Below are 20904 nucleotides of genomic sequence, written 5' to 3' on the forward strand. Positions count from 1 at the left end.
GGGGGAATATATATCCCTGGAGATATCTTAAACTTTTGAGTTGATAGATATACGAGTCATATTTTAAACGGCGTCTATTTAAATGCAAGAATGTAGTAATAGGAAATGAATTGCTTCGAGAGTAGTACTCAACGGTTCAGATTTGTACACGTATCAATTCAAAAGTTGAGATATCTCGGGAGAGGTCTAAGTTTTTTTCTTCTTTTTTTTTAAAAAAAAAAAAAGGATCTTTAAAGAAATTGCAAAGTCATGAGAGGAGTTTGAATTCTCGATTTTTCGGTAAAGGAGAGGGCAAAGTTAAGCTCACAAGAAGCTCTATAATGTAAAATTTTAACAAAAGAATGCTATAAATATATATCGTCTGTATCAAAGAAATTACAAGGAAATTCACACAGGTGACAAAAAGGGGGGAAACTAACATCTCGTACTCATAAAAATTTAATCATCTGTAACATAGGAAAATACAAATAAATGTAGGTTCAACCGATCCTGGCAATGGACGCTGCAAGAAGCACAAGGAAGAAAATGAAATTGGGTTTCTGAGAAGTTGAGCCAGAATCTACTATAGTATTAGGCACATCCTTTGATCCAGTGTTATCTGCATGCAGTAAATCATAATGTTAATTACTCAGAGAAAATTAAGATAAAATTACCAAAGTAAAACGCTATTTGAGTTATTGTCTCTATCAAAATTAAATTGAAAGATTCTTTATGGCTACCTGTTTGAGGATTTTGCTTTGATGGTGTCGATGACGGTGTCGTTGCGGCCGGTGAGCCCCCATTAGCTGTTATGTAAGTTCATTGTGGCGAATCAATAACGAACAATCTTGAAATTAATTTATTAAACATAGAATTAATGTACAGTATAAAAACCATGGGCAATTACTAAAACCGCACACACCAAAACAAAATTACTCAACAATTGCGCTCTTTTTTTATTTTTATTTCAGTTTTGCTTACTGTTACTGAGGATTCTGATTTGAAGCAGAGCAAGAACAATGATTAGCTCCAAAATTAAATGGAATTAACCAATCATAGTTCTCTTTCATAAAAAAAAAAAAAAATACTCCAAACTGTAACATGTAATTACTGAGATTAATAATAAGAAAAGAGTGAGGCTATGGTAATAGAGAAAAGGTCTTTGTCCATCATTTGTCCACAATCTTATCCATTATCTGGTTCAACTGTCTTTAACGACCTTTGTCTCTATTTCATTTTCCTATAATTCCTTACGCAAGTTGCAAAACTTAGTCTCCATCTCTCTCTTGCCTGCGGGGCGTCATCCTTTCGTGGTGGTGACACACCAGTCCACCGTTCGCCGGCGCCGAGGAAGATCTAGACTCGACCTGTCGACTGTCTTTCCTCTGACAGCCTCCCCTCAACGGCCTTCTCTCTAACAGATCTCCAACCTGATTCTTGAATCCATTGTGCGGCACTTAATTCTTGGCCGCTTTAAATTGCCACCTATTCGTATTTTTTTCTTCGTTTCCATGAGGCGCTACTTTTTATGAATTATTCTATTCAGCTTCGTGGAAATATGAACTATATGCAATCTTACTGGCAGGATTACGATCACATCTGAGCCTCTTCTTAGTGGAAATCTGAATTATTCTATTGAACCGACGGTGATCGGATCTGATCCCGATTACGATCACATCTTACTTTGAAGCTGATCTAATCTGTTCTAACAGATTAGCTATCGATTTCATCTGATTTTGTAAATTTTTTATCTCAATGTCTGATTTAAATTTTTTATTTTGAATTTGATATTTGAATTCAACATTACATAGATCGCTTTTGTAATGTCATCGATTTGAATTTTTTGATTTAAGAACTTACATGATTCGATATTTTATTTTACAATATTTGATTTCATTTTCAAAAGAAGAACACAATGAATCATCTCTGATCTTCATCGTTTGCGATTTGGATTGAAGAGCAGCGGCGAAAATCATTTGCTATTTGACAGATATATTTGTGTGCTGAATGTTATGGTTGTGTTAAACATATGCTTTTGAACTGTTATTTTTTTATTGAACAATGATGTATTATGTATTATAGTTTGTAATTGTTATCTTTGTAGTTAACATAAGTCAGTTTACAGTATTGAAGTATTATAGTTTTTATTTTTTTTCACTTTTTATTTTTGATGTTCTGGATGATGTATACATTCAATTGGTTTATAGTTTACATCTACCAATTTTACAGTATTGACATTTTGTAGTTTGTACGTTTTGTTTTTATAGTTTAAGTTAACAGTTTTACAGTATTGAAATTTTATATTTTTTTACATTTTTTTATCGTTTTCATCTGCTAATTTTACATTATTAAAATTTTATAATTTGTACATTTTGTTTTCATAGTTTAAGTTCACAATTTTACAGTATTAAAAATTTATATTTTTTAAATTGTATTTAATCGTTTTCATTTGCTAATTTTACAATGTTGTAAATTTATAGTTTTTACTTTTTGTTTTCACAGTTTTAGTTGACTATTTTACAGTATTGAAAATTCATATTTTTTTAATTTTTGTTTAATTGTGTTCATCTGCTAATTTTACAATTTCGTAAATTTATAGTTTTTACCTTTTATTTTCACAGTTTAACTTGATAATTTTACAGTATTGAAAATTAATATTTTTTAACATTTTATTTTATCATTTTCATATGTGAATTTTGTATGTCTGCAATTTTATAGTTTGTACATTTTATTTTTACAGTTGAAGTGGTCTATTTTACAATATTCATTATTTTAATGATTTATTTGTGTGTTCATTAAATAGAGAAAAAAGAAAAAAAAATTATTCGAAAAATTTAATTTTGTCTTTTTATCATGTTTTTTGTCAAAATAACTGCTAATAACTAACACTAACTGCCAATAACTTCCTATAACTGTAATTTCCGAAAGTACAGTTTGAAAGTACATTTTCTTGTCCTGTTGTGCAAGTTGCAGTCTGTTTCTAACTATCATGGGACCACTTCAAATAGTTGCTGGATGTTTTGTGATTAACTGATATATTTTATGTGATATATTGTATAATTATACAGCATGTAGAAGTAGTTTTACAGTATTTGCGCAAGTCAAATATGTGGACAAATGGTGGACAAAAGTCTGTAGACAATTAGACGCTTCCATCTGAACTTTTAATTATGATGACCATATGAAAATATATTTGAAAACTAAATATTACATTTTTTTTTAGTATTTCTTAACTATTTTTTAGATAGATAGAAAAACCAATTGATCTAAAAATTTAGGACCATCTTTTTTAAATATGATCTACATATGTAAATAAATTTGAAAACCAAATATTACATTTTCTTAAAAAAAATTTTAACTATTTGTTTAGATAGATAAAAGAATCAATTGATCTAAAAAATCAGGACTATCAGAAAACAGCGATAAAAAAATTCTACTTACTGTTGCATTTACTGACAGATGGTGTCTGAACCTTACAAGCATCGGGCAATGCCAGTGCCCTCGTTTGGTTAATCGTAATGCCGAGAGAACTAGATGATCCACCATTTAAAACTGAGCATAGGCATTGTGGCTCAGACTGTACAACCGACGCCAGTTGGGAGCAGCACGAGCCAGATGGGGTCGTGTCATTGCCACCGATGTAGTTCAAGCAAGGGGAGAGGCCAAGCAAGGCCGAGGTGCAGCTGCTACTTGATTGCGCATTTGTGCTGATTGCAAATAATATGGTAATGAAGATGGTTGCTAGGAATGAAAGGGTAAGGTTTAGAGACATTTTTGTGTCTTTCAAACAAAATCTGATGTTTGGTTGGTTGTTTTCGGTGAACTTCTTGGTTTGTTATGGAAAAACAGGGGAGCGATAGGGATTATATAAGGAAATTATATTAATTAATTAATGATGTGACTGGTGGTGAAGTGTGGCTTTATGGATGAACAGCTCCTCCTACTTAGTAACGAATTATTTGTCGACTGTGATTAAAATTGCACTATTTAAAGTTCTAAATCAGAGGTTTGACTATGATCTCCTATGGCGGAACCTCATTTAGCGATGTGTGTGGTTCATTGTTTTGCAAACTTTGAAATTGAACCACATACATTACAATTTGAGATCCCGCCATTGAAGATCATAGTCAAATGTCAAACCTCTGATTTAGAACTTTTGTAATTTTAATCACAGTCAAACAATTCGTTACAAAGTAGGAGAAGTGGTTCACCCAGAAATTAATATAATTTCCTTATATAACATCTTCTGCTCCTCTGGTTTTTCCAAAACAATCCATCAAGTTTCCCAAAAAAAACCCAAACATCAGATTTTTTTTTAGAAAAGAAAAGAAAACCAGAACAAAAATGTCTCAACACCTCTCCCTTGCATTCCTAGCAACTATCTTCATTACCACATTATTTGCAATCAGCACAAATGCGCAATCAAGTAGCAGTTGCACCTCTGCCTTGCTTGGCCTCTCCCCTTGCTTGAACTATATCGGTGGCAACGACACAACCCCGTCTGGCTCGTGCTGCTCCCAACTGGGGTCGGTTGTAAAGTCTGAGCCGCAATGCCTATGCTCAGTTTTAAATGGTGGATCATCTAGTTCTCTCGGTGTGACGATTAACCAAACGAGGGCACTGGCACTGCCTGGTGCGTGTAAGGTTCAGACACCATCTGCCAGTAAATGCAACAGTAAGTAGAATTTTCAGATCACGGATGATCCTGAATTTTAAAATTAAGTTTTTTTTTTCTATTTATCTAAAGAAATAGTAAAAAAAATCCTGAAAAATGTAAAATTTGGTTTCCAAATATGTTTTCATATAGACATTATATTTAACTATTTGGATTGACTGTTTGGACTTTAAAAATAGAGATATAAATTCATAGTATGGATTGATCATCCGTAATATGCTTATTACCATGACCTCACTCTTTTATTGTTATAATCAATTAATTACATGTTAAAGTTTGGTATTGTTTTAAGAGAGAGAATTTTGGTTGGTTATTTCCATTTAATTTACATTGTTCTTGCTCTGCTTCACATCAGAATCCTTAGTAAGCAGAACTGAAAAGAAACTAAGAATTTTTGTACTGTACATGAATTCTAGGTTGAATGAATTAATTTAAAGATTGTTCATTATTGATTCACCACACAATGAACTTATATAACAGCTAATGGGGGCTCACCGGCTGCAGCGACTCCGTCATCGACACCATCAACGCAAAACCCTCAAACAGGTAGCCATAAAAAATCTTTCAATTTAATTTTAGATAGATACAATTATAACTCAAAATTAATAAATAGTTTTTTCCTTGGTAATTTCATCTTTAATTTCTTTAAGCAAATAACATTATGATTTTTTACCTCATGCAGATAACACTGGATCAAAGGATGTGCCAAATACTGTAATGGGTTCTGGCACAACTTCTCAGAAACCCAATTTCATTTTCTTCCTTGCGCTTCTTGCCGCAGCTTCCATCGCCAGGATTGGTTAAACATATATTTAGTCTGTTTTTTATGATTTATTTATATTTTCCTAGATTATATATAGATGATGTCATTTTTATGAGCATGTTGTGTACTTTATGTGTTTCTGTGAGAGAATATTGTGTAATTTCTGTGGTTAATTGATTAAATTTGCTTAATTTGTTAACTTTGAATAAATATATAGCTCCGCATGTTCCCGACATTGTTTAAATATATATATAGCAGTAATTTTATTTTTTATTGAAAAGCAGGGGTGTTAACGGATTGGATATTATAATTATTATCCGTTTGTATTCATATTTTACCCGATAATTGATACATACAAATATACAATATGGATTCGGATAAGGGTAACTTTTTAACGGATACGGTTTTATTTTAGTTTTGAATTATAATATAAAATTTTATTACAATCCAATTTATAATTTTTATACCTTTTTTTTAGAAAAAGTGAATTAGCTATTCAAAATAGAACCAAGTTCAATACAAATTAAATTGAATCAAAATTACTAATCCAATAATCGTTTAGAACTAATTACTCAATTGCAGCATATTTCATCTTTTATTAATCTTTATAATTTGTTATATGTTTTGACTAACAACGCATAACAACTATTTTTTTAGTTAATATATGATTTTGCAACTAATAAATTTATCATGAAAATATTATGTTAATCTTAATAATATACATACAAGAGTAGAACTAGAGTGTTCTTAAGCTCATCACTTCTTTGGTGAGCTCAACTTCAAAACTTATTAAATTTAATTACATGTCAAGTTAATAAATTTTTGAATTAATTTAGTTATTAAATCAAGCAGACAAAATACGATGAAAAAAAAACGTATTAGAAATAACTTATAAATCTTTTTTTAACACTTAACTTTATGTTAAATTAATTCAAAAATTTATAAATTTTAAATATAAACATATTACTCATGAATTTTTATTAAGTCATTCTGTAGGTTTAGAAGTTAACCTAATATGTAGAGTAGAACGAGGGTGTTCTTAAGTTCATCAAGTTTTCTGTAAGCTTAATTCTCAAATCTATCGCATTAATTTTAAACGATAAATTGAAACCGATTTACTTTACAAATGATGTGTTTACATGCAAAATTTATAAATTTTCAAATTAATTTAGTGTAAAGTCGAGCGTTTGAAAAAAAAAAAGGTTTATAAGTTAATTTTAGTGTATTCATTTTTTCATCATATTTTGATCACTTGACTTTTACAAAATCTATTTGAAAATTTATAAATTTGCATTAAACACGCAAATCGTTAAGTATATCGGTTTTAACAATTTGGATTTATTGTTTGAAGCCAATTTAATAGATTTTGGATGTAAACTCAATAACATCCTAATTCTACTGTTATACGTATTGAATAGAACTAGGGTGCTTGTAAGCTCACCAAGTTCTCTGGTGAGCTTAAATTCAAAATCTATCGAAAGGACTTCAAATAACGAATTCAAACATTAAAACCGATCTAATTTACAAGTGATGTGTTTGCATGTTAAATTTATAAACATTCGACTTAATTCAGTGTAAAGTAAATATAAAGTCAAGTTGTAAAGGAGAATTTTATAAGTTTTTAATGCCCACATTTTTGTTATTTTTTATCACTTGACTTTGTACTAAATTAATTCAAAATTTTATAAATTTAACGTAAAAAAAGTTTTAACAGTCTATATTCATCGTTCGATGTTAGTTTATATTTATCGTTCAAAGTTAATTTGATAAAATTTAGAAGTAAGCTCATAAATAGTTTGACGAGCTTAAAAACATTCTAAGGCCCTGTTCGGCAGTAATCCCGAAAGTATTGTTCACGTGGGAAAAAAAAAATTCACTCAGATTGAATTTTTTTTTTCCATGTGAACAGTAAAATCCAGTTCAAAATTTTCAATTTCTATATCCATTCCTATTCCCTAGGCTGTCGAACAGGCCCTAATTGTACTATGTATATTTCCTTTTTTTCTTTTTTGATTTGATAAAACACGTGATGTTTTAATTTTTAATATTCGATCATTTGTATTTATATCTCTATTGTTTTAGCATTTGAATTGTCAATTGTATTATTATTTATTTAATACCCAAATCAGAGAGCATTCATATTCACGTTCAAATTCGTATTTTAAAATATATGCTTAAAAAATAAAAATGAATATGAAAATAAATTCGAATTGAATATATTTTATGCTTTTGCACCCCTAAAAAATATACGAGTCTGTGAGTATGAATTCGGACCAATCTGATTAAAAATGGAGTGCACGACATCTTTAATTATTCGTGCTAAAGTAGATCAGACGGTCCGGATTCAAACTCAAATTTGAGGTACATTAGGTGATAATAGTTGTGATATGAATTCCCTAAAACCAGTCCTGAATCATCTGGTAAACCGCTACCGCTATGGCGGCCAGCCCCAGCTCCTCCTCCTCCTCCGCCTCTTACCACCACCGACTTGTCGCCGAGTTTACCATATACCATCTAATCACTGGCCGTCGCCTCACTCGCTTGATTCCTCACTTTACACCTGAAGCCACCGTTCAAACCCTTCTTCTAACACAATCCGATCGTAGCCTATTCCTCTCTTTCCTCAGCTGGGCTCCTCGCCGCCTCTATTTCTTCCGTTCTTCCCTACCCCTCCTGTCCATCACCTTCCTCCTTCGCTGTCGGTACCGCCACCACCACTCCGCTATCACCATCTCCCGCCACCTGGCAGTCTCTTTCCCTCTTCGCTCCATATCCGATACACTCTCTTCTTCTCTCTCCCTTCTCACCCCCCCTCTCCCATCCCTCTCTATTGCCTTCGACCTGTTAATAAAATCTTATTCCTCTCTGAATAACCTTTCTAATGCACTCTCCGCATTCTCGCTTGTTAAAGGTGCTGGCTTTGTGCCTTCTCTCTTCGCCTGCAATTCAATTCTTGATTGCATGTTTCGATCCCGATTTTTCATTGGCAAAGTTGATTCATTTCTTGCTGAAATGACACGATCAGGTGTAACTTTAAATGTGTATTCGTATAACATCTTGATTCGTGTGTATTGTGCTCGGGGTGAATTAGATCGTGGATTAAATTGTCTCTACGAAATGGAACGTGTTGGGTGTTCACCTAATGTTGTTACATATAACACACTTATTCATTGGAACTGCAAATCTGGCAACATTAATAAAGCTTTTGAGCTGTTTAGGAGTATGGAAAAGAATGTTAGGCCTAATTTAGTTACTTATAACGTGCTCATCAATGGACTGTGCAAGCAAGAAAAAATGAGAGGTGCACGCAATTTGCTCGACAAAATGCGTCGAAGAGGGTTGTCTCCTGATAGTATCTCTTATAGCACCCTTGTAAATGGCTACTGCAAAACAGGGGATATGCATCAAGCTCAGCTGTTGCATCGGGAGATGGCTTTGCATGGCATTTCCCCTAATGTTGTCTCTTACACCTCTCTCATTAATGCCACATGTAAAGCCGGTGATCTGACGAGGACATTGGAATTTTTGTCAGAGATGCGTAGAAGAAGTATTAGGTCTAATAAGATTACAATTGCAACAATTGTTAATGGGTTTTGCAAGAAGGGGTTTACAGATCATGCGCTGTTGGCCATGGCTGAGATTAAGAAAAGTGGAATTAAACCGTCAGTTGGGGGCTATAATGCTCTTATCAATGGATATTGCATTTTAGGCCACATGAATGAGGCCATGCAAACAGTTAAGGAGATGGAGGGGAGAGGGATCAAACCTGATGTTTTCACTTGGATAACAGTATTAAGTGGATATTGCAGAAATGGTAACTTGGATAGGGCTTCTGAGCTTAGCAAAGAAATGCTAGGAAAAGGTATAAAGCCTGTTGAAGCCGTATACACTTTGCTTGTTCGTGCGTTCTGTGATGCAGGCAGACCTGGTAATGCACAGAACGTGTTCGATGAAATGCTTGAGTCAGGCTTTCAACCTGACAAGATAACCTACACAGGTCTGATAGATGGTTACTGCAAAAATGGCGATATGAAAAGCGCTATGCTTCTTCATGATAAGGTGACTAAGAAAGGAATACTGACAGAAGATGTCACATATAGTGTGCTCATACTTGGCCTTGGTAAGTTAGCCCGTATAAAACAGGCAGAAAGATTAATAAATAAAGAGGCAGAAAGATTGCTAAATAAGGTGAACGACGAAAAGCTGGTGCATGATAGTGCTACCTACAGTGTACTAGTAGGACATTGTGCCGAAGCAGGATTCCAGAGTGTTGTAACCCTCTTGAAGGGATTCTGTAAGAATGGTATGATGGATGAAGCAGAGAAGGTGTTTCAAGTAATGCTAGATAGGAAGTGGAAACCTGATGCATCAGTATACAGTATGTTAATTCATGGATACTGTACCAGCCGCAGTGTCGGAAAGGCGCTCAATTTATACAATGATATGGTAAGAGATGGTTTTGTGCCAATAAGCATGGACAACTATTTTACTGATAATGTGTTTATACGAGGCAAGGAAAGGCTGGTTTAACTGATTTATCAATACGTGTTTGTAAGCTGGTGTTTGTTACCGGACGCATGAATTCAAAGCTTCTAGTTGATGTAAATCAAAGGGAATGGATGCATTTTGATCATAAATGTTCTTACTACATGGCAAACGGATTCACTCCTAGGTGGTGTCTGAATGCTGATACTTCACTTTACCCTATTTCATGAATAGATGACACAATTTATTTGTATTTTCACGTTTATCTGCTGATATTTAGGCTGATCACATTACGGTTTCTAGATGAATGTTGAGGTTATGTGAGCTATCAGATACGGGTGTATGCAGGTAGTTGATCATATCTGACAGTACAAATGGTAATAATATTCTTTTTGTTTTGATGTCTGGCTGTTTTTATTCTCTAGTCTCCCCATAAATAAGGAACCTGGTACATTATGGAATCTGAGGCTGAAATTTTATCATTTTACAGATTACAATGGTACCACCTTAATTAGATGGATATGACACACATTATCTCCTGATAATCTAACACACTGACACACCGACACACAGATTAACACAAATGAATACACACAGAGAGACGCTAACACAAGCTTTTGTTTCCTGACAAGCTGGGACTACATCATTAATCCCCCTCCGATCTTTCTAACAAGCTAAAATCATTACCTAACAGGCTAACACTAACTAAATGCTATTGCTAGTTGCCACAGGTACCAATTCTTAAACCCGTCATCTGAGACAACCCACCACAGGGTGGCCTCTTTGAGCGGCCACCTCCAATTAATTCCGACTTTGAACCACCGGTTCCCCTTTTCTCTTGCCTTTCATCACCTCGTTCGTCATCCCTCTTTCTCTTTGTATCTGACATTGCGGCCTTCGCCCCAAAAGCACGCATCACTCTTAGAAGAAACATCAACCCCTCCACATTCACTTGCCACCATTCCGTACCATCATGAACACCGGGCACTGCTCGAATCGCAGTTGTTCGACCAGTCTCCAGTGCATTTAGCAGATCAGAGACGACCCACATGGTCGGAAAGGCCACTGTCTCTGTGTTTGTGGGACCAGTTTGAATATGCTTCGAGGGATGGAGAGCTCCAGTCAGGAGGGAATGGCTTAGCAGTTTAACCACAGCAGATGTTCTGACAGCTCTCTCCATCTTATTATAGAGTGTCAGGTCACTTGGGGTCGAGTCGGGTATGGTTTTTGGAGCGCCAAAGGTGGTTGCTCTCCAGTTTGTAAGCTTCTGAATTTTATTGTAAGCGGCAATCCACGGGTCATTTTCTGGATTTGTCGAATCATCAGGACCTGAAAAAAAAAAAAAAAAAAAAAAAAAAAAAAACTAGGAGTTAATTGAAATCATACTGCAAATCAATTGTTACATTTTTTAGATAACCTTTCTATGTATTACTCCCAAATTTGAAACAATATCAATTAATTGCAGATTCTGTTTTCATACCAACACTGTACACAGTTTGCTTTCTTAGTTTTAACTTTTAATAAAGGCTACCCTGAATTTTTGTAGCATTTATTTTAAGGTGTTTTCTTTGGTAAATCATCAGATTTTGTCAATCCAACTATAGGCAAAATTTCCTGTTAGGTTTTATTTCATGTTGCTGCTGCATTATAGATCATCTCCAAATTAACATAGCATACAGATTACAGACGCATATCTCATTTCCACTGAAGCCCCGTACACTCAAAATGACTAGTTATTAGTTATAGTATAATGGATCTGGCGAACTCCTTAACCTACTTGACCTAGCAAAGGAAGATGGTAACTGAAGGAAAAATAAAAAGAGAGAAAATGGCACCTTCACTAGGTTCCATCTGAGTGAGATCTTGGTAGGCACAGAATCTCGCAAATATGCCCCCCAAAGTTTCATATTTCTGCTCTTGCTCTCCACTACCGAGTTCCATCCCATAGAAGAAACCAGGAAGCCCGAAAACAAACCTCCTCTCCCCCACTGATGCCACGAGAGAATCTTTTGCTAGCATCCATTGATGATCACCTACCATGCATGTCAGCAAGCTTATGGGCTTGCTACTATTGACTCTCACCATGTTTACAGAGAAATCCCCCGAGCGGAATGCTTGAATCGAATCAACTTTGTCACCGCACAACACGAGCAGTGTTGTGGGTTCATTGCCATCAATGGCAAGTAGTTCAGTGTTGGAGCCCATTCGATGCTCGGTCGTTTTACCAACTTTCACACTGCTGGTTGCTTCTTGTGAAGCCATCTCAGTTGTTTGATGATAAATATTGATTGATCTTTAATTATCTGCATAGAACACGTACAATTGAACCACAAGTCCAAGAATCAATACATTACAATACTAGCTAGGAATGGTACTGGCTCGATAACATCATATATATATACTTGCTAGGATGGACAAAAGAGAACGAAAACAAATACAATAATAAAATAATAAGAACAAGATAAACATATCGACTTAATATTAGATGAAATGAGAGGCAACCAGCTAAAGTAACTAACACCACTCTCGCTCACTAAGAGCTAGCATAAAATAATAAACTTGTCTGTTTGGAAGAACTAATTAATATTTAGGGAAAAAGTTAGATCCATAACCTATGCAACAAACAACTTTAACCAAATATAAATGCTCCTCTTTCAAATTTAGAAAGATGTATATATCTGCACCCTAGTATATCTTTTTTTTTTTTTACATCAACCCTAGTATATCTTTGGCAAGCATGCATCAACAGTACTAGCATACCTTTAGAAAGATGATCTCTATGTGTATATATTACTCATATAACTGCGATGGCCAACACTATGCACCATGGTTACAACGCCCACAGATGTATATTATATGCGTGCACACAACTCCTTTGGGTCTGGCGAAATGATGGAGAGAGATAATAGTAGGAACAGAGGCTCTCTTGTAACGTATTTCCTTTTTTTAGAGAGGACAGGTGTTAAAGGCCTAGATACGTGGAGTCCGTGTTTCAGTTGGTTGGAATTTATAAAGGGGAAGCTGGAGAGAGAGAGCGGGAAACTCGTGTCAAGAGAAGAGAGAGAGAGGAGAGAGAAGCACGGTGAGCATGCATGGTGATGTCGTGGACTACTGCTTATTGCCACCCGGCCTTTTCAACCTCTGCATAAAGAGGCTCCCTGTCACTTTTTCAAGTTTGTGGCCTTGCGGAATGTTGCAATTTCTATATAAAAAAGGTTTAAAAATAGTCACTAGTGTATATATATTTTTCGTTTTCGTTGATTTGGTAATGAATTGGGTAGTAATAAAAAGATGTGCACCAACTTAATTAGGATTGTCCTGTGTAGAAATTGAATCCAAATTTGATCGAGTTTTTACGTATTACGAAACAAGTTATATATATATTTGAAGTTAATTAAACTTTTTAAAATTTAATGGATAGTAATTAATTAATCGGAATAAACAAAGTATTATATCGGCATTTATTACATATTGTGTAGCGAAAAAAACTCAGTAAATTTGATAATTAAACGTGCACGTGACAGGGGAATAAATGCTATTAGAAGAAAACAAATAAATTAAGATAACTTTTCATATAGTAAATTAAGGCTCAAAATGAGTGAAAAAAAGTTAGCTCGTATATATAAGATAATAATCCATCATCTATTCATATTTTGCTAAGAAGTAATTGAAAAATATTATATTAAGTGAATATAAATTTTACATTTAACGTAATTATACATATGCTTAATGTGCAAAAAAAATTGAATCAAATATAGCAGCTCAATTTCCCGCGTCTTTGTAACACAATCGAATAAGTGATGCGTATTGCCGATATTTGTTATATATATAAAAAAAAAAAAAATCGGAAGAAAACATATATACTTAGCTGCTAAAATTTTACTTATGATCATTTGGATGAATGCCAAATTAAAAAATCACTTATAATTCAAAAGAACTTAAATCTTACTATTGAAATCCCCATACAAAAATTAGAAACAAAAAAATACCACACAAAATTTTGCAGAAAAAGAGAGTAAGATCCACAGAAGATCACCAGATACAAAGACCTGTTGACTGTTGTTGAACATGAAAAGTTGGGCTGGGTCATAAACGGCAGTTACGGCAGCCGAAGTATTAGAACGGGTTGCTCGGCATGCTCGGCTGATGCTGCACTACGTGGCCAGCGCCTGAGGGGCCTCGTGTTGCGCTGGACCAGCTGCATGAACACGGCCTCATATGCCTCTCCCGTTACTGTTACTGTTACTGTTACGTCCCCTCTCCACATCGTGATGAGGTCCCGTTAACAATTTAATGCCTTTGCTATGGAATAATAATAAAATATTTGTACCCGGTCCCTTGCATGCATGTAAAGGTCACAAGTTCAGTTCCCAGCAAGGGTTATGCGTAAAGGGATGTGTCCATTTCCTAGGGCAGTTTATTAATTATGGGCCCCTCTGATGCTGCTGATGATTCCATTCGGTGGTGCCCTTCGGATTCAATTCGGAGTCTCCGAACATTCTCTACTACATGATACGAACGGTTTTTGGAAACTGATAGTTTTGAGTCGCAATCAACAAATTATTAGGTGCTATTTTTAAAGAATGGAGCACCTGGAAGGGAGGTGATTAATTAATTACTGCCATGTCTTATACCTAGCTAGCTGAAATTATGTTTGAAGTTAAGATTTATTTTCTACATATAAAATTAAAAGGTAAAGCGATCCAACTATAATTGTAATATCGATTTATAATAAATTTTTATTTATATTTTAAATCTGCAACCTCTCACGTGATACCTTTTCACTAGAATTTAAATCGTTAACTACTAAATTAACTTCTAACAAGGTATTGATTGCTTTAGCAAAGCTTCGATCTTTGGATATCTTACGATTCCTTCTCTTTGAAATACATAACAACTTTATTTAATATTTTAAGTGTCATGATCCGACATATAGGGCACAAGAATTTGTGAATTATTTAAAAGAAGATGTGGACTTTTTCAAACCTGTGGATAAATTGGAAAATTATTCACAAGTAGTAATCTACTCCTACTCCAAAAATAAAGATATTACGTTAATGATTTATTTCTTTTATTTAAGAAGAACACTTGACATAATAAAAATCAATATTTTCTTTCTTTGACATCGAAGTTTCATTTTACGATACATCAATGTTTTTATTTTTTTTATGAAGTAAAATTATGCTTAAATAAACGAAACAAATATCAATGTTATGATGAAGTAAAACATTGATTTTCTTATGACAAGAATTATGCTAAAATATCAGAAATAGATCATCAATGTAAAAGAAATAAAATATTGTTTTTGAGAAAATCGATTTTTGTCATATAAGCAGAATACCTGTCGTGAGAAAATTAATGCTTTTATTTTCTGATGCATTGATGTTTTATTTTATGATGAAGTAAAATTATGTGCAAAATATAAAACAAATATGGATGTTAAAGAAACAAATATCAATTTTTTGATGACTGGTATACTTAAACTATATGCTAGGAAGCAGGATGGAGCTAGACTTTCAAGTTATGAGAATAAAACATGAATAAGGGTCAGTCATATAAAATTTTCATGCTACGAATGGAGCCAATATTACACTATCTATAGCATTTACCCTATAATACATAGAAAATTGTATATAAGTATAATTTTTTTTTAAAAATAAATGAGATCAATTGACCTTCATTTTTTAAATGAGTTCCGTCTCTGCTAGAAAGCATTTCACTCCTGGAAATGTGTTCTGAGACTGTGATTCGCCCTTGAGTGAAAACAACCATGTTTTTTCTAGTATACGATTTTTTCCTATGAAAACCGTGCTACTTTTTGAATTATTATTTTTAAAATGTTACAAATAAAAAAAAAACGGTTAAAGGGTTGGTACTTGGTTGACTGTCGGCTCAATTTTGTGAATATTCACCAATTAGAGAGAAAGCAGCCTGCTTGTTATCCGACAAATTATGTGAATATACACCAATTGGGCCCAAAATACGGGCCGATGGTCCACTGTCGGCTCGGAATGCGGATCCAACAAAAGACAGCCCAGTTAGAGAGCGAGCGAGGAGGCCTCGCCAGCGGTGGGATGGTTTGCCACTTGTCACTCAAACGAACCAACGTAACGGAAACATTTTCCTCAAAAAAATAAAAAACGGAAACACTACCGAGTCAGATACCTCTGAAGTAACTCAAATTTTGAGTTCAGTCCGGACTGTCCGATCAAAATTCGGACCAAATCGGTCCCAGGTGGAATGAATGGGTAGCCTTCAATATTCGTGCTTATACAGATCTGACAGTCCAGATCTAAACTCAAAATTTGAGTACCTTTAGGGGATATGATTCCACCTTTGCTTCGCCATTTTTCCTTCCGCCTTTGTTTCTTTCCTCTTTCGATCTTCTTATATATCCCCTTGTAAAACCCTAGCTGCGAGCAGCAAGCGATCAAGGCGGAGAGAGCGAGGAATTGTGAGCAGTGAGCTACTATCGGGCCTAATTGTGCTACTCTTTCTTCTTCTTGCAGGAGAATAAGCTCGAAGGAGGTAAATTTTGCTCTTTTCCGGTTCTTATTTTGATATTCTAGTATGTGTTTTGTGTGAATTTTGATAAATCGTGAGGCTTCAGTGTATGGAGTTGGTAATTCTAAGATGTTTAGAGCCTTGATGGTTGATTTTCTTGCACGATTAGGACTTAAGAGAGAGGACCAATAGATCGCTCAGTGGGTTTGTATAAGAGCAGAGAAGAGAGAAGGGATAGATCAGGTTCTGTGTGCAGACAAAGGAGGCGAAGAACCAGCTCCATGTATACCTGATCCGACTGTTTTTAAGGTAATCAGGCCTCCATGTGAGTTACGATTAATTGTGTGCAAGTTGTTACTGAAATTCAAAGACTGAATTGGTTATTCTTTTAGGGGTTATTCATGATAAGAATTCAAGTCAAGTTAGTATTACTGCACTGACTACATTACTACTTCCTTTAAAAAACAGTCGATGTTCTCATTTAGTCATTTTATTACATCTTATAAGAATGCCATCAAGATTAGAATTTTTAGCTAGTAGATCTGCTTCAAAATTGAAAAGTAAAGCTATTGAATGATTCAACAAGATGAAATTTGGTGATTTACTTACTGTTTACAAACTTACCATTTTATGGGATCTTTTTGTGTCAATTACTTGGGAGTATTTCATGATGGGAAGTATTGTTCAAGTACTGTTAAGAGAGTTATATACAATTGTTATATCCCATAAATATTCTTTACGCAAATTATAATATCTTACATTGGTATGTTATATACTTATATTCAATGATGGTGTATTACATTGATATCTTATATCTAATGATGGATAAAAAACATATAAAAAATTAGTCATTGTTGACTGCAAAGCATGGTCAAATCTGGATTTTGTTGTCATAAGAAATCTTCTATCACTTGTAAGACTTTCTTATGTTGAAGCAAAACATTTGTTGGACGCGCCTTATCTTTAATAATTAATTTTTCAACATTTCTAGTTGATCAAGTCAAAATAACGTTGTTTGCTGGACCAACTTTATGCCAAAAGAAATTTTGAAGTTCATAATTTAAGTATCCCAAATGAATTCATTAGTAGTTGGAATGTTATTTTTTTTATTGCTGGTCTTTCGCAAATATAGTACTTATATCTTATAATTTTTCACCTTTATAATACAGGTACACATGAGGTGGCATTGCCTTTAATCATGAAGAATGCAATTTTGTTGAATTCTGCATGAGTGGTTTAGGAAAGGAAGGGAAATTTCAATGGCCTTGCAAGTATGTGTTTACATTAACTGATTATTGAATGCACTAACTGTACTAAGAATTACTATATTTTTGGCATGGGGTATCTAAGAATTACTAACATTTTGATTATTTTCTTAGTTTAAAGTACAAACCATATATACGATACAGATGTTAGTTATTCCCTAATGATATATGGCCTTTAATTTATTTCTTACAAATAAACTGAGAAATATACTATTTTTAACGGTGATAGTGTTAGCTTCTAAATCAATTCCTTTACCTTGGAAAGAATTAAGTTCTCCCAGACCACCTGCCCTCTTTTTTAACCAACCTTGAGAATGATCCTATGTAAGGATGGGAACTGTCATACTAGTTCAGAAATATGATTTGTACTCTTTCTTAGTTTAAAGGATAAAACTAGTTTCCTAAATTAACAATTATAATAACTATAATGTTAGAAAAATAGTTTGATGGCTGCTGGTCACATAATATTTGATTTTTTTTCCTTTTTTCTACTGCAAAAGATACCATATATTATCTAGCAATTCTACATGAATATTCTTCCTTATAAATTGTTATCGTTTTTAGGGCTATTGGGATGTACCGTGTACGACTCAAGAGGAAGAGGCTCCATTCAATCCAAAGTTCCATATGAGTTCCTCTTAGGTACTGCAAGTATACAAAAACATTATTTTTATTTGATTTTGTGTTTTTGTGAATTTCTCATGGTAATTGGGTTGGAGCGGGGGGGTCGAGATTTAGATACTGTTGTCCGTAGTTTCTGAAATTTCACAGGGCACCAAATTATATCCTGATTTTGTCAATTTTTTCATGGAATTTCCCGCAAATATTTCTTACAAGAATTACGACATTTACTTTAATGTCATGCTTCATATTGTGGGAAATACATTTTAACAAGTTTGGTTCTTTTGACTGCAAAACCTGCTCAAAAGTGATTTCTGTTAGAGAAATCTTCAATGATTTGTAACATTTTCCAATGTTGAAGCAAACAATTATTGTATGTTGCTTTATGTTTTATTCTGTCAGTTTCCATGGAATTTGTTAATGAGGTTATAAATATCCCATGCCAATATAAACTTTTCGGAGTGAATACTTTTTTACAGACTCGTACCTATATAAGGTAAGTAATAAGAAAACTCTAATTATGATGTGATATCTTCTGGCCCTTCATTTGAAAAATATTAAAGAAATTTGATGAACCAATAGGTTGCATATGTAGAGGGATGAAAAGAAGAGCTTCATTTAATTTAACATAGCAGGTGATGAGGTGAGGCAGTAACAAGTCTATCTAATTGAAAGGAACAAGTCTAATTACTTTGTCCCTTTTTTTGTAACAGAAGGTAGGAAGTTTTGAACAAACTTGTGTGATGTAACTTTTAGATGTAGGATTTTTTTTATTTTTGCTAAACTTGACAACTTTAGAAAATTCCATCAGTAGTCTGTTTTTATCACAACAATGCAATATTACAAGTTCATAAGGGTGCTTATATTTCATTATTGATTTATAACAGGCTGTACCGGGGATTGTACTAGGTGGTGGGGTTTCCACCTTTCATGTGCATATTCCAGCAACATGGGTGGTTGAGGGACTGACTGCCCAGTAAACCCCTGAAAAACAATTGGTTTCAGGTAATTTTTCACTCTTATTTTATATGATTGAAAAGGCCGATCATAGATCTACATGCTGGTTAGCTTCAATCAGAATTAGGTCCTTCCAAATTGATGCAAAAGTAAATGCCTATCCTTGTAAACATAGCCTATTCCTTTTGCATGCTTTAATTAAAATGGCACATGTTCATGTTTAATAATTGAGTAGTTTATCCTAAGTCAATACATATACTTAAGTAGAGACCTCCTATAGTTGACGTATTAGGTTAAATGGTGGTATGAATTTGTAAGTTTATGGGCAATATCCGACCCAAACTATTTTTCATAAAATTCATTGCATGTTTTACCACAATAACTGGCTATGTCCACAGCTAATTGCCTAAAAATGGTGTAAATATTGGCCAAAGTAGTAAATTAAGATAGCACTTCATTACAAACCAAAGGCGCTAATATATCATGTTTCTTATGCACTACCTATTAATTGTTTAAGGTTTCTGAACAATATAACAATCTTTACAGTACCTGCGCCCGCAAAGGTGGAAGCCATCAGTTAAAAATAGTGGTCTTCTGCTGATAAGACTGAGATGTGATATCTCTGACAATGGAAGCCACTGAGTAATTCAAAGCAAAACTGTTCAACTGTTGCATCCCCTCGTCCATGAAGGTCACCCTCAGAAATCTGTCAGAGATTGCCTTGTATTCACGCAATACACGATTTGATAGTTCAGGTGGGAGGCAATATGCTTTTGTAGGGGTTATCAGAAGCCTCCTTGCCTCTTTGGTGTCATTTCAGCTGCTTATTGGTTCAGATTTGGCCTCTGGCTGCCTTGATCCACGAGTGCGAAGAAGCCAATCCTGAACCAGCTTCAGGCGCTTGGTAGGGTCAAAGAGAGGTTAACAGAGGATCACAGTGTTGACCAAGTCAACAAGAGCAAACAAGATTTCACCAAGTCAAACTGAAACAAGCAAGATTGATTAGGACTCTTACCAATTGTTAGTTTGTTATAGAGTTGTTATACTTGTAAACCATGGCTGTAAATACATGATGTATATGTACTAAAGATTTACACGAGATCAATACAATCATTTCATTGTCTCTCTCTGGTTTTTTTTTTTTTTTTTTTTGAAAACTTGACAGTGGCTGTAAGTGGTGCTCTCTCTCTCGCTTTATTTACGGTTTCCAGAGATGTCTTGTATGACCAAATGTGCCGCAGGGCACCATGTTGATCATGTCATCCTGTTTAAAGTTTTGGTGTTTTAGTATTACACAGAGAAAATGCCGAAATTTTTGTAAATAACATACAACATAAATAAATAAAATAAAATAACATCACTTTTCTGAACTTTTCAGAAAATAACACTTATGCTGGATTATCCAGCAGAATTAAATTGGCCCAACTTCGACTGATATACAAGTAATTCAATTGACAGAAAAATAGTTTTTGGCATTTCTGCTAAATGTTCACAATTTAGCCCCTAGTAATAAAGCATATTTTTTGTGAACCCAATTCCGATCCACGCCTGTAATGTACGGACTCCTTTAATATTCGGATTGGAATACGAATTCGTTCAAAGGGAATTCAAAGACCCCATTAATATTTGGATTGGCGATAATAATGGATGTAAAT

At 34.2% G+C, this 20904-nt stretch overlaps 4 protein-coding genes and 1 long non-coding RNA gene across 7 annotated transcripts; 3 read left to right on the forward strand and 2 right to left on the reverse strand.

Annotated features, from left to right (window-relative positions):
* Positions 1-393: 393 nt before the first annotated feature.
* LOC144574411 (non-specific lipid transfer protein GPI-anchored 5-like) lies at positions 394-3797 on the reverse strand. Its single transcript, XM_078324373.1, has 3 exons — positions 3421-3797; positions 720-785; positions 394-598 (listed from the first exon to the last, which is right to left on the reverse strand). Exons 1-3 carry the CDS (start codon positions 3749-3751, stop codon positions 480-482), a joined length of 516 nt encoding a protein of 171 aa, XP_078180499.1. The 5' UTR covers positions 3752-3797; the 3' UTR covers positions 394-479.
* Positions 3798-4249: 452 nt separating this feature from the next.
* LOC144574410 (non-specific lipid transfer protein GPI-anchored 5-like) lies at positions 4250-5627 on the forward strand. The gene is made up of 3 exons (XM_078324372.1): positions 4250-4654; positions 5135-5200; positions 5337-5627. The coding sequence occupies exons 1-3, from the start codon at positions 4324-4326 to the stop codon at positions 5456-5458; spliced, it is 519 nt and encodes a 172-aa protein (XP_078180498.1). The 5' UTR covers positions 4250-4323; the 3' UTR covers positions 5459-5627.
* A 2094-nt stretch (positions 5628-7721) lies between these two features.
* Positions 7722-10710, forward strand: LOC144574380 (uncharacterized). Its single transcript, XM_078324335.1, has 2 exons — positions 7722-10279; positions 10625-10710. The coding sequence occupies exon 1, from the start codon at positions 7854-7856 to the stop codon at positions 9945-9947; it is 2094 nt and encodes a 697-aa protein (XP_078180461.1). The 5' UTR covers positions 7722-7853; the 3' UTR covers positions 9948-10279; positions 10625-10710.
* Positions 10298-12790, reverse strand: LOC144574381 (uncharacterized). The gene is made up of 3 exons (XM_078324336.1): positions 12663-12790; positions 11738-12205; positions 10298-11231 (listed from the first exon to the last, which is right to left on the reverse strand). The coding sequence occupies exons 2-3, from the start codon at positions 12162-12164 to the stop codon at positions 10621-10623; spliced, it is 1038 nt and encodes a 345-aa protein (XP_078180462.1). The 5' UTR covers positions 12165-12205; positions 12663-12790; the 3' UTR covers positions 10298-10620.
* A 3430-nt stretch (positions 12791-16220) lies between these two features.
* On the forward strand, positions 16221-20369 carry LOC144574265 (uncharacterized). Of its 3 annotated transcripts, none has more exons than XR_013518159.1 (7): positions 16221-16430; positions 16576-16715; positions 17576-17677; positions 18236-18313; positions 18695-18935; positions 19180-19297; positions 19796-20369. It is a non-coding gene; the product is annotated as an uncharacterized LOC144574265 (long non-coding RNA). The 3 variants fall into 3 exon arrangements; XR_013518160.1 differs by having other exon boundaries at positions 18695-18927; XR_013518158.1 differs by lacking the exon at positions 18695-18935 and having other exon boundaries at positions 16230-16430.
* Positions 20370-20904: the final 535 nt, after the last annotated feature.

This window comes from Carex rostrata, chromosome 22 (genome assembly GCF_964058835.1).
Source record: "Carex rostrata chromosome 22, lpCarRost1.2, whole genome shotgun sequence".
NCBI lineage: Eukaryota > Viridiplantae > Streptophyta > Magnoliopsida > Poales > Cyperaceae > Carex > Carex rostrata.

Bases quoted from the DNA above. Each gene is read 5' to 3' on its own strand.
- LOC144574410 (XM_078324372.1), top strand. From the start codon at position 4,324: ATGTCTCAACACCTCTCCCTTGCATTCCTAGCAACTATCTTCATTACC. The intron at 4,655-5,134 runs GTAAGTAGAATT...CTTATATAACAG, and splicing joins ATCTGCCAGTAAATGCAACA to CTAATGGGGGCTCACCGGCT. The intron at 5,201-5,336 runs GTAGCCATAAAA...TACCTCATGCAG, and splicing joins AACGCAAAACCCTCAAACAG to ATAACACTGGATCAAAGGAT.
- LOC144574380 (XM_078324335.1), top strand. From the start codon at position 7,854: ATGGCGGCCAGCCCCAGCTCCTCCTCCTCCTCCGCCTCTTACCACCAC.
- LOC144574381 (XM_078324336.1), bottom strand. From the start codon at position 12,164: ATGGCTTCACAAGAAGCAACCAGCAGTGTGAAAGTTGGTAAAACGACC. The intron at 11,232-11,737 runs GTGCCATTTTCT...TTTTTTTTTCAG, and splicing joins TCAGATGGAACCTAGTGAAG to GTCCTGATGATTCGACAAAT.
- LOC144574411 (XM_078324373.1), bottom strand. From the start codon at position 3,751: ATGTCTCTAAACCTTACCCTTTCATTCCTAGCAACCATCTTCATTACC. The intron at 786-3,420 runs GTAAGTAGAATT...CTTACATAACAG, and splicing joins ATCTGTCAGTAAATGCAACA to CTAATGGGGGCTCACCGGCC. The intron at 599-719 runs GTAGCCATAAAG...TACTGCATGCAG, and splicing joins AAAGCAAAATCCTCAAACAG to ATAACACTGGATCAAAGGAT.